Genomic DNA, 12,338 nt, shown 5'->3' with positions numbered 1-12,338 from the left:
CAATGAGAAGAATGCAGGATATACACACAACGTCCTCGAATAGACCAAAGTAAAGGAAATTCTTGCAGCACAATGCAAGAAATCACCCAAATTTTACAATTAAGCAGGAATTTAATCAGCAGGATAATCTGGGGAAGGAGGGCGTTGTAGCCACGAGATTAAAAGACACATAGGATTTAGAACTGGGACGAATTTCAGAGTAGTAGCCCAACTCCCTCGTTTTAAGAGGTAGGGAAACTGCGGTTGTTTAAAGGAAAAATGACTTGTCCAAAGCCACAGTCACTGACAGAGCTGGTAGTGTCAGGAGGGAGAAAGAACAAGGCTTGGAGAGACAAGAGGGGGAAATAAGGGACGGGAGGGGAAAAAGAGAAGAAGGTAATGGAAAAGTGGTGGGTGGGAAGGGGACTGGAGTCGGGGAAATGAAACGGAGGGGGACAGAGACGGGAGGAGGAAGGAGAGAGCGGGAAGGAAGTGGAGGAGGGAAAGGGAAAGAGAAGATGGAGGGTGGGCTCAGTGGAGGAGACTCGGTTTGGGAGGGTAGGGGAAGTGTCTTGATGGGGTGGGGGGACGATTGTTGGAGGATGGGGGGAAAGAAGTGTCCCGATGGAGGGGAGTGTCCTAGTTGGAGAGAGTCCCGAGGAAGGGAGTGGGAGTGGGAGTGCTCCGTTGGATAAGGATCCACGGAAAGGGGGGAGGGTCCTCCGGGCAGGGGGAAGCGGGGGGGATGGGGGTGAGGGCGGGGAGCGGGCTGCCACGTTGGGGAGGGTCCTGGATCTCCCGGGCAGGTTGCTGGGGGAGTGCCACGTTGGGGAGCGTTCTTGGGGGGGGGGGGGGAGTGCCATGTTGGGGAGCGTTCTTGGGGGGGGGAGTGCCACGTTGGGGAGGGCCCCCCAGGCGGGGGATGGGGGCGCCCACCTTGAGCACCGTGACGCCTCCTCCGCTGTGCACCTGGAAGAACGCGGCGGCCGGCTCGTCGGCGCCCCCGGCCGAGGCGGGCCCGGCGGCGGCGGCCCCGGCGGCGGGCGGCTCGTCCGGGCCCTGGTAGCTGAAGCAGGCGTCGGCGATGTCCAGGTGGCCGAGCGGCAGCGCGTCCTGCGGGCTCTTGAAGTAGTAGAGGTAGCAGCGGCGCGGGTCGAACACGAACCAGCGGCTTCGGTAGCCGCGCAGGGGGCCCTTGCCCGACAGCTTCTGCAGGTAGCCGCAGAGCCGCGCCGGTTCCCGCGCGGCCTCGGGGCCCCCGCCCTCCTCGGCAGCCGCAGCCCCGGCCCCGGCCCCGGCCCCAGCCCCGGGCATCCCCGGGCGCCCGCAGCGCCAACGGCCCGCCCGCCGCGGCCGATCCCGGAGCCCAGCAACCCCGCCTCCGCCTCCGTCCCCGCCCCACTCCCGATTGACAGGACGGCCACCCGCCGCGCAAAGCCGCCTGGGACACGTAGTCCTCTCCCGGGGCGAGGTACACGGCAGTCTGGGAAGTGTAGTCGCTCATCACGGCCTTCTCTATGGACAAGCTGGCTGCCCCACAAAGCAGCCTGGGATTAATAGCCTCTCTTTCCCTCTCTCCCTCACGGCCCTCTTTTCCCCCCCGCCAGTTCCTCCTGGTCCTATGACAGACCGGCGGCAGCGCATGGCCTCCTAGGATTTGTAGTCCCTCCTTCCCCCACCCCCCCCACCCCGCCCTCTGCTTCCTATCCTACTGGACTCGAGGTTTCTCTTCTGCATCCCATAAAGCATTTTGCAAAGCGCACTTGAAGTTGTTCATTTGAGGGCCTGAAGCGCTTTGCAAACCTTAAAGGACAAGTGAAATAAAGCTCCTGCAATCCCCGAGAAAGGGTGGCAAATGGTTAGATAGCAGGCCCCAAGAGACAAAAAGACGGTTCAAGTCCTTCAGCTGCACTGTCTGGGTGGCCCCGGGCAAGTTACTAGACTTCTCTGTGCCTCCAAGGAATTTCAGAACGATAAATGACAGATAAAGCTGCCCTAACGCTAAACTCTACCTGAGTCTGTAGAGAGAGTTCCCACTAAGTGGTGATCCCTTCCCTTCTCCGTGCCTCAGTTTACTCTCCTGAAGAAGCAAGTGGGCGGTGAGGTTCTTGAGAGCAGGGACTGGCTTTTTTGCCTGTCTTTGTATCCCCAGCATTCAGCTCAGTGCCTGGCACGTAGTAAGCGCTTAATTGATGTCGATTGATAGATTATTGTGTTTCTTCAGACCCATGAGGGACCTCTGCCATTGGCAGGTTCTAAATCTAATCAGCGCTATGGGAAAGCTAAAAACACACAATATTAGTCAGAAGACACCGGGGGACAAACTGAGAGCAACTCTTCATTTTATACTTGGCCAAGATTACCTCTAGAAAGGGGAATGAACAGCCTGAGACCACACAGCAATTCCATGGCAAGAACGCAGGTTTTCTGATGGGGGGGGGGAGGAGAGAGAGAGAGAGAGAGAAGGGCACAGAAGGGTCTTTTCAAGGTAGCCCCCTTCCTCTCACGTTGGCATGAGTGTGTTTTTCAGATCTATTTCTTTTCACAACAAAGTGACCCAAGAGGCAGAAAAGGAAAACCTCCTTGGTGGGGGCAGTGGAAAGGCAGCAGAATGAAGCATTAGGGGGCTGCTGAGTCAGCCATAGGCGGGGAATTAACCTTACAGCCAGGGTAACTGACCAACCAGAGCACCAGCTACAGATAACCCCTTTAAATCTTGGCACACCATTCTCCAGGGGTAATCTGTTTCTTTGGCCCTATCAGAACCTGCCTGGGAGTCTGAAACACAACACAGTTTCTCTACAATTCCTGGCTTTGAACTTGCATCTCCCTAACCTCTCTCCCTCCTTGCTGTGTCTACTTCCCCCCAGCTCCTGACTTCCCATTTCTAATCCCAGACTGATAACCTGACCCCGATTCCTCATGTGACACTGTAGTTCTTGCCCCCAGACTGCTCTCCAGTCCTACGTCTGCAAGAAAAGGGGATAAAATACTAGATACAGAATGTCTATTGCTTGGATTACAGCATGAAATTGGAGTTTGTACATCAGTATATCTCTCTGGGACAGACAGTACAAAGGGACAATGAGAATTAGACAGGAGAACGGTGTGAATACCCTTCAGGAAATGACAAGACTCAGTGCTGACCATCCTCTTCTCCCTGACATTTTCTTGTCTCTCGGTTTTCAAGCATCCCTCTCTCCTGGTTCTCCCTCCACCTATTTGACCTCTTCTCAGTCTTCTTTGCTGGCTCCTCTTCCAGATCACCAACCATAGGTGTACCCCCCACCCCCTGCCAGGGTTCTTTCCAGGACCCTCTTCTCCTCTCTCTCTATACTACTTCACTTGGTGATCTCATCAACTCCCAGGGATTTCATCTTCATGCTGATGATTCTCCAATCTACCTATCCTGCCCCAATCTCTCCACTGACCAATGATCTCAGATCTCCAACTACCTTTCAGACATCTCAAAACTGAATGTCTAGTAGACTTCTTAAACAGCTCAATATAGCCAAACCTGAAGTCCTGATCCCCCGAACTCCCCTATTGCTGTCAAGGACACCACCATTTCCTAGGTCCCCAGCTCTCCTCCACCTTGGAACCTAGGAGTTATTCTTGATTCCTCACTATCTCTCACCTCTTCATATCTAATTGCCCAAACCTGCGGATCACCTTTGCAACATCTCTCGAATATGCCCCCTTTTCTCCTCTGACACATTCACATCTCTGGTGCAGACCCTGATTGGGTGGGGGAGGGGAGGGGCCTACCTGTTTCAAGTCTTTTCCCTCTCTAATCCACCCTCCATTCAGCCACTGAAGTAATTTTCCCAAAGCAATCTGACCATGTCACAACCCTACTCACTAAACTCCGGTGGCTTCTTATCTCTCCCAGAATCAAATAAAAAATCCTCTGTTTGGCATCCACAGCCCTTCCTAACCAAACCCTCTGCTTCCTTTCCAGTCTCCTTACACCTTATTCCCCACTACTTCCTCCTTGATCCAGTGACAATGCTTCCTGGTTATTCCATGAACCAGAGCCTCCATCTCTCAGCTTTGGACATTCCTTCTGGCTGTCCGCCATGCCTGGTATGCTCTGCCTCCTCTTCTCTGCCTCTTGGCTTACTACAAGTCCCAGCTAACACCGCCCCCCATCCCAAAGAGGTCATAAAAAAGGGGAAAAGGACCCACATGTACAAAAATATTTATAGCAGCTCTCTTTGTAGTGGCAAAGAATTGGAAACTGAGGGAATACCCATCCATTGGGGAATGGCTGAACAAGTTGTGGTATATGAATGTAATGGAATACTATTGTGCTGTAAGAAATGATGAGAAGGAGGAGTTCAGAGAAACCTAGAAAGAATTCATGCTGAGTGAAGTGAGCAGAACTAGGAGAACATTGTACACAGTAACAGCAACATTGTGTGATGATCAGCTGTGATAGACTTGGATCTTCTCAGCAATATAAGGACCCAAGACAATTCCAAAGAACTCATGATGGAAAATGTTCTCCATATCCAGAAAAAAGAACTGTGGATTCTGAATGCAGATTGAACCATACTGTTTCTACTTAAAAAAATAAAATAAAATAAAATGCCCCCCCTCTACAGGAAGCTTTTCCTGATTCCCCTTAATTCTATTGTCTTCTCTTGATTATTCCCCATTTATTGAATCCATAGCTTGTTTGTAGTTAGTTGTTCCACTGTTGTCTTCCCCATTAGATTGTGAGCTTCTTGAGGGCAGCCACTTCCTTCTGCCTCCTCTTAAATCCCCAGCACTTAACACAGTGCCAGACCCATAGCAGGCACTTAATAAATGTTTATTGCCTGACTGGCTCCTTCAGTGACTCCCCAACCTCTCTCAGACATAAAGCCCTATCTGTTTAACCCCACTATTCTACCAATGCTACTTCGTGGCTAGAGAACACTCTCCAAAGAGGTCAAAATGAGTGTCATCTAGAATGCAGTCAAGAGGCTCACGGTGGGTGGAAGTGGGCTGCCAGAGGTGACGAAGCATGTTGAGAACTAGAGCAACAAATGTCATCAGGGCAATGTGTGGTTGAAAGAGAAGAGGGGCGGCTCACCTGGCTGCAGACTCCGTGCTTCCCTGTCCCATGGGGCCAGCAAGGGAGGGGGCCTCTGCCACTGTCCCCCAGCACCTGGGGGCTCCTCATCCCAGAATAACCAAGTTGTCCTCCAGCCCTCCCACCCTGGACTATGCCTCCCCCATGCTGCCCCACCCCTTTGGGGGTAACTTCCTCTATTTTGTGGAGGGTCCCAGGACAGCCAGCCTTCACCCCCCTTCTGATTCTTCTCTGGAATTTCCAGGCTTTCAGAACAGGTCTCTGTGCAGGCATCTTCATTTGCCCACCTTGCCAGCTCCTGCTTATATGTTCTTTCCCCATTGGAGTGGAAGCTCCTTGAGGGCAGGGACTGTCTTTGTTTTTGCTTGCACTTTTAGCAAGTGTTTAGTAAATGCTTCTCGACTTGATGTATTGACTGACACACTGACCCACCAATCACTGAAGAGGCAGGCATTTCAGCATCACTAAATCTCTGAGTTGGAACGATCTCAAAGACCCTGTGGTGCTCCCCCTGGCTTTATAAGAATGCCCACAGACAAGAGGTCCCCAGCCTCTGTCTGAAGTCCTCCTGCAGAGGCACTTGTCAACCCCTTTAATCATTAGGACAGGGGGTCCTTACATCGAGGCTAACTCTTTCTTTTTGGAACCTCTACTCATTGCTCCTAGCCAAGCAGAACATCTATCGAATCTTTCTATGTAGCAGCCCTTCCGATGGTGGAAGACAACGATCATGTTCCCCTAGCCTTCTCTTCTCGAGGCTGAATACCCCCAGCTCCTTCAGCCCACCCTCTTGTGGCATGATCTGGAGGTTTGTCATTATGCTGGTTGCCCTTCCTGGACCCTCTCCAACTTTTTGATGTCCTTCTCAAAATATGATAGCCAGAATTGGACACAGTTATGATGGATGTGGTCTAGATGTGGTATTCTTGCAGAATACCACAGGGAAGTTACCGCCTTGTTCCTGGACACTATCTTTCTCATAAGTTAGCCTAAGATTTTCTTAGGGACCAGAGCACACTGTTGAGCCATGCTAAGCTTGTGGTCACTTAAGACCCCCAGCCTTTCTTTAGATGAATAGCTGTCTAGCTAAACAGGTTTCTACCCCCCAGGTCCCCACCATTTTCTTCTTGTGAAGCTGACTTTTTGGAAGCCAAATGGAAGACTGAAAACTCTTCCCTGATGGATTTCACCTTTTGAGATTCAGCTCAATTCTGCCTATCCTGGTGGAAACTTTTGGGATTCAGACTCTATCATTTAACATGTTAGCCCTCTCCATCAGATTCTCAGGTCTCCACAGGAGACTTCTTCCCAGATTGACATTAAACTACCCATGAATACTCTTTGAATTCAGGTGTTCAAACTAGGCTCGATAATACCATGTCTAACAGTCCCCTCTAACTTTCTTTAACCCCAGCGTCCTTAGCCTTTTTTTGAGTGGTGTACCTCTTTGGCAATCCCAGGGAAACCTATGGATGTCTTCTCAGAAGAATATTTTAAAACACATAAAATAAAATGTATAAGATTGCAAAGGAAGCTAATTATATCAAAATATACCTTTAAAAATATATGGATCCAGGAGGGCAGCTAGGTGGCACAGTGGATAAAGCACTGGCCCTGGATTCAGGAGGACCTGAATTCAAATGTGGCCTCAGACACTTGATACTTACTAGCTGTGTGACCCTGGGCAAGTCTCTTAACTCTCACTGCCCCCCCAAAAAAGATAGATAGATAGATCCCCCCAATATATATGTGGATCCTAGCATAAGAACCCCTGAATATAGGAGCAGCAAGGGTGGTTAGGTGGATAGAGTGCTGGGCCTGGAGTCAGGAAGACTTGAGTTCAAAAAGCACTTAGCACAATGCCTGGCACATAGTAGGCATTTAATAAATGTTTATTCCCTTTCTCTACAGCTTTCATTACATTATTCACTTGGCAGTGATGGATGTCTAGCATCACCTCTTTTGTCCAGAATAGCTATTTAAATCTTTTGTTGTTCTTTATTTAAAAAAAAAAAAATCCCTGCTTTGCCTCCCCTGCAGGTAAGGGAGAGAAAGAACAAGAATGTAATTAAGCACCTACTGCGTGCCAGACACTGTTCTAAGCTCCTTACAAATATTTTCTCATTTGATTCTCACAACTACCCTGGGAGATAGGTACTATTATTATCCCCCTTCTACAGTTGAAGAAACTGAGGCAGGCAGAGATTAAGTGACTTGCCCAGGGTTACAGAGCTAGTGAGTATCTGAGACTGGATTTGAACTCAGGTCTTCTAAGCCTAGTCCTTTATCCACTGTGCCACCAGCTGCAATCCTGAGCACTGCTCCTAGGAAGTAGTCCACAAATGTTTGTTGAATGAATAAGTAAGTTAATATAATAGGATATGCTCCCCATACTGCTTCCACACCCATCTGCCTCCTGCCCACCAAGCACCTTCCTCTAGGGACCAGAAATGGGAAGGAAGCAGCTCAGCCAATATGCTCCACACAAAGAGAGCAAGGCCAATCTGACCACAGCCCGCCCTCAGCATGGCTTACTTCCCCAATTCTGCTGTATGCTGTCTGAGGTAGGCCGCGGGGCGGCACAAGCCACAAACCCAGAAACGTACGAGTACCCCACTATACACACACACACACACACACACACCACTGCCACCACCACTACCAGAACAACAGAAGACACTGGACCTCACCCAGGCTAGTCACTGCACGGCACCTCCCAGCCTCAGCCAGTACTGGCTCTCTGTGAACTTGGCTCTACTGATCCCTGGGCCCTCACCACCAAGATCATGTGTGGGAAGCACTTCCTTGGTGCTGTGACTACAAGGGTATCAAACTCAAATACAAACAAGACAGCATGTTGACTTAGAAAACCTCAAGTTAACATTATGTTGTATTGTATTTTTTTTTAATTTAGGGAGGCATTTTCCAATTCCATTCTGCATTAGAGAGTTTTAAAAGCCATATGACTTGGAGTAAATCAATCAGCCAGCCAACAGAAATTTATTAAGTGCTTACTGGGCTTGGAATCAGGAAGACTCATCTTCATGAGTTCAAATCCAGCTTCAGACACTTACTAGTTGTGTGACCCTGGGCAAGTCACTTTACTCTGTTTCTTCAGCTTCCTCACCTATAAAATGAGCTGGAGAAGAAAATGGCAAACCACTCCAGTATCTTTGCTAAGAAAACCCCAAATGGGGTCACAGAGTCTGACACAACTGAAAAATGACTGAACAACAAAAATATAGCTGGCTACACGCCAAGAGACTAGGCATACAAAGAAAGGCAAAACCAGTGCCTGTTAGGAAAACTGGAGTTCAAATCCCAACCCCTGATACTTACTAGCTGTAAGACCTTGGGCAAGACTTTAATCTCTTCAGGCCTCAATACAAAATGAGGGTCTCAAAGTAGACCCTGCATTGAGTGCTGGATGTTGAGTCAGGAAGATCTGAGTTCAAATCCTGAGTCATCTTCTTACTAGTTATATGTTCTGGGCAGGTCATTTCATCTCTATCTGCCTCAGTTTCCCTCTTCTACAAAATAGGGATAATAACACCACCTACCTCCCAGGACTGTTGTGAGAACCAAATAGATAACATATGTAAAGTGTTGATGATAACGATGATGAAGAAGAAGAAGAGGAAGAGGAGAAGGAAGCTAACATTTATGAAGCATTTTAAGGTTTATGAAACAATTTACAAAGAATATCTCATTTTATCCTCACAACAACCTTGAGAAGCAGGAGCTACATAAATGGTGGTGTTGTTGGGTCATGTCTGACTTTGGGGGTTTTCTTGGCAGAGATACAGGAAGGGTTTACCATTTCCTTTTCCTGCTCATTTTACAGATGAGAAAAACAAGGCAAACAGGTTTAAGCGACTTGCCCAGGGTCACACAGCTAGTGTCTGAGGCTGGCTTTGAACTCCAGAAGATGAGTCGTCCTGATTCCAAGCCCAGCACTCTATCCACTGCACCACCTGGATGTCCTTCCACAGCTAACCCTACAAACCTAGGACCAAATACAAGCTAGCCTTCATCTATCCCAGCCCACCTCTTCCTTTGAGCAATTCTAAACAATGGAGCAGAATGCTCGTTTACAGCTAATGTTAACCTTTGTGCTACCTTGGACTCTTCCCTCTCTCTTATTTCTCACATTCAATCCTGGGTCCTAGTGTTTTTCTCTTGATATTATCTCTCCTATCCTTGCCCTCTCCCTTCTATTCATTGAATTGCATAATACAGTGTAGGTAGCAGAAAGTACCTTGGATTTGAAGCCAGATATAGGTTCAGACCCTGATATTGCTACCTTTCCAGGGGGCAGCGAGGTGGCGCAGTAGATAAAGCACCAGCCCTGGATTCAGGAGAACCTCAGTTCAAATGTGACCTTGGACACTTAGTACTTACTAGCTGTGTGACCCTGGGCAAGTCAATTAACCCTCATTGCCCCGCCCCCTGAAAAAAAGCCAATGTGCTAACTTTCCAGCTAGATGTCTAAGGACAAGTCGTCTTCCTTCTCTGAGCCTCAGTTTCCTCCTTTGTACAATGCAGGGGCTGGGCTAGATGACCTCCAATGTCCCAGCCATCTCTAACCTGCTTTGATTTTTTTTTTTTTGAGCTGGTAACATGCTCATGACATCTCCTCCTGTCATCTCATCTGTGCTCTGCCATGACAAGGGGTTCCTCCCCTATACTGTGGGCTCTGTCGCCTCCAAGCCCCACCACACCCCTTTTCCCTTACTATACTGACCCCAAGGGAGGCTGGGAATTGCCCTGCTCTATCCTTTTTTGGGGAAAGACTGATTATAAGGAAACGAGAAGAGAGGAAGTAGCCAAAGTTTACTTAAAAGAGGAAATTAGGATAAACAAATGTATCATCATTCAGCCCTGTGATGGTCAACCCTCAGCATCGCCCCCAACGGATGCAAAGAATGACTCATCTAAAGCCAAAAGATTAGTTTTCCTAGATGCTAGCCCCAGCTGAGGTGGGGAGGGCTGGGGAGGGCTGGGGAGGGCAGGGACCACTCCTCTAGGGTTTAACAACCTCTTCTAAAAAGCTCCCTCCATGAGGGGAGTTACTGCATCTTGCACAGTCTTCTCAGAAAGAGGAAGCCTTATCACAAAGGCTAGGTGAATGATACTAAAAATACTTATTCCTGGTACTTTCTCCCTGTTACCCATAATAAAATACCACCTCCTCAGCCTGTCATTGCCATGACTAGCTTCTAACTGATCTTTCCAAATTTATTTAATAATTTTACCACCCTTCAATACATTGATACCATTCTGCCCACTCCACCCACCCCACAACATACACCCAGATATATCTAGGGTAGGGTTAGTGGAGATTTGCCCCAGGGTGATAAAATTCAAGGGGTATAAAAATGTAGCAATATATTACAGCAGCGGCAAAATGAATGAATGAGTGAATGAACAAATGAATGAATGAAATGCATGCATTAAGCACTTACTATGTACCAGGCACTGCCCCAAGGACTGGGAATAAGGGCTTATATTCTAAAAGAATGAGTCAACAAGCAATAGGAGAGACAAGGGGGAAGTTATAGGGATAGTAAGTGGGGCCTTAGGCGATCAATTGGTCCCTTTACAAAAGCCAAGCCTGGTTTGATTGTTGGGGAGCAGGGAGAGATTTGGTGTTGTAAATGCATGACAATTAAGTCATCATAACAATTCCCTTTCGTTTCCTCTCAGTTGTTTCTTGTTTTATTTTAACATTAAGAATTACCGGGGCAGCTAGGTGGCGCAGTGGATAGAGCACTGGCCCTGGAGTCAGGAGGACTTGAGTTCAAATCCGGCCTCAGACACTTAATACTTACTAGCTGTGTGACCCTGGGCAAGTCACTTAACCCCAATTGCCTCACTAAAAAAACCAAAACAAACCAAAACAAAAAAAAGAATTACAAAGAGACATCTTGGCATGGTGGATGGATAGCAGGTCTGGGTGCTGGAAGACCTCGAGTCCTCCCTCTAACATCATGTGTGTGATCCAGAGCTAGTGGTTTACCCTCCCAGAGTTCCCTGCAATGGCTGGGACTTCAGCATGTGGAGAAGGATGCTCACTCACATGGGGAGAGTCATACCCATCACTCAAGCATTCCCTGGACTGGTGCAAGCATAGGTACAGACAGACCCTGTGCCTATCCCTGTGGATTACAAGGTCACTGGATGCTTCTTATTCTCAGCAAGGTTCATGCTGCTTATCCCAGGTGCCCAACTTAGTAGTTATGGATCTGGGGACACACACACACACACACACACACACACACACACACACACCCCTCCTGTATCTATGTCTCTGTAAACCACTGACCTCCTGTGTCAGTATTGCTTCTGCTGGTCCCTCCAAAAACGTGACCATACAATCTCCATCCTCTTCCTCCTCCTCAAGGTAATAACTTGCTTCTCAATCAGTCAGCAAAGAGTTTATTAAATGCCTGGTGTGTGTTGGGCACTGTTCTGGGTGTTAGAGATACAGAGACAAGAAGGCAGCCCCTGCCCTCAGGGAGTTTCTGTTCAATCTGGGTAAACAATGGGTACAAGTATATTCAGAATAAATACAGACCTATAAGATAACCTGGGGAGGACAGCACTTGCAGATGGAATGTATCAGGCTAGGTCTCCTTTAGAAAGAAACAGCTGAGGGGGGTTCTGAAGGAAACCAATGATTCTAAGACCTGGAGGTAAGGAGGGAGTGCATTTCAGGCATGGGGGACAGCCTGTTGCAAAGGCATGGAGATGAGAGATAGTGTTCTGTATGAGGAGCAGCAAAAAGGCCAGTTTGGCTAGACTATCAAATACCACACCATGATATAATCACTTAATCACTTCTTGTTGTACAAGGATTTTTTTTTTTTTGGCCAAGATACTGGAGTGGTTTGCCATTTCCTTCTCCAGTATGCCCCCATTTTACAGAGGAAGAACTGAGGCAAATAGGGGTAAGTGACTTGCCCAGGGTCACACAGCTAGTGTCTGAAGTCAAATTTGAACTCAGATCTTCCTGACTCTAGGCTCAGCTCCTTAGACCTCACTATCTCTGGAGATCTCATCATCTCCAAGTTCCAGAGCTTTGGATTTCCAGTTTTCTATCAAATGAGAAAATTATCAAGCACTTAGCACAGTCCCTGGCACATAGTCATTGCTATATAAATGTTAACATCATTATCATCATTATCCTTCCTGTTCTTCCACCCTCATTCTAAACCCCCTCCTCACCTGCTTTCTAGCTCACATACCCATGATCATCTGCCCCTAGTCATGACCTTTG

General features: G+C 48.2%; 1 protein-coding gene across 1 annotated transcript in view; it reads right to left on the bottom strand.

Moving 5' to 3' along the window:
* TBC1D2B (TBC1 domain family member 2B) overlaps positions 1–1,293 on the bottom strand; it is a 70,731-nt gene extending 69,438 nt beyond the window's left edge. The window contains 1 exon segment of the mRNA XM_043985803.1: positions 916–1,293. Within this exon segment, the coding sequence (XP_043841738.1) occupies positions 916–1,293 (378 nt within the window).
* Positions 1,294–12,338: the final 11,045 nt, after the last annotated feature.

The sequence above is a fragment of the Dromiciops gliroides genome, chromosome 2, assembly GCF_019393635.1.
Source record: "Dromiciops gliroides isolate mDroGli1 chromosome 2, mDroGli1.pri, whole genome shotgun sequence".
NCBI classification, from domain to species: Eukaryota; Metazoa; Chordata; class Mammalia; order Microbiotheria; family Microbiotheriidae; genus Dromiciops; species Dromiciops gliroides.
This window is presented reverse-complemented; position numbering and strand designations above follow the sequence as displayed.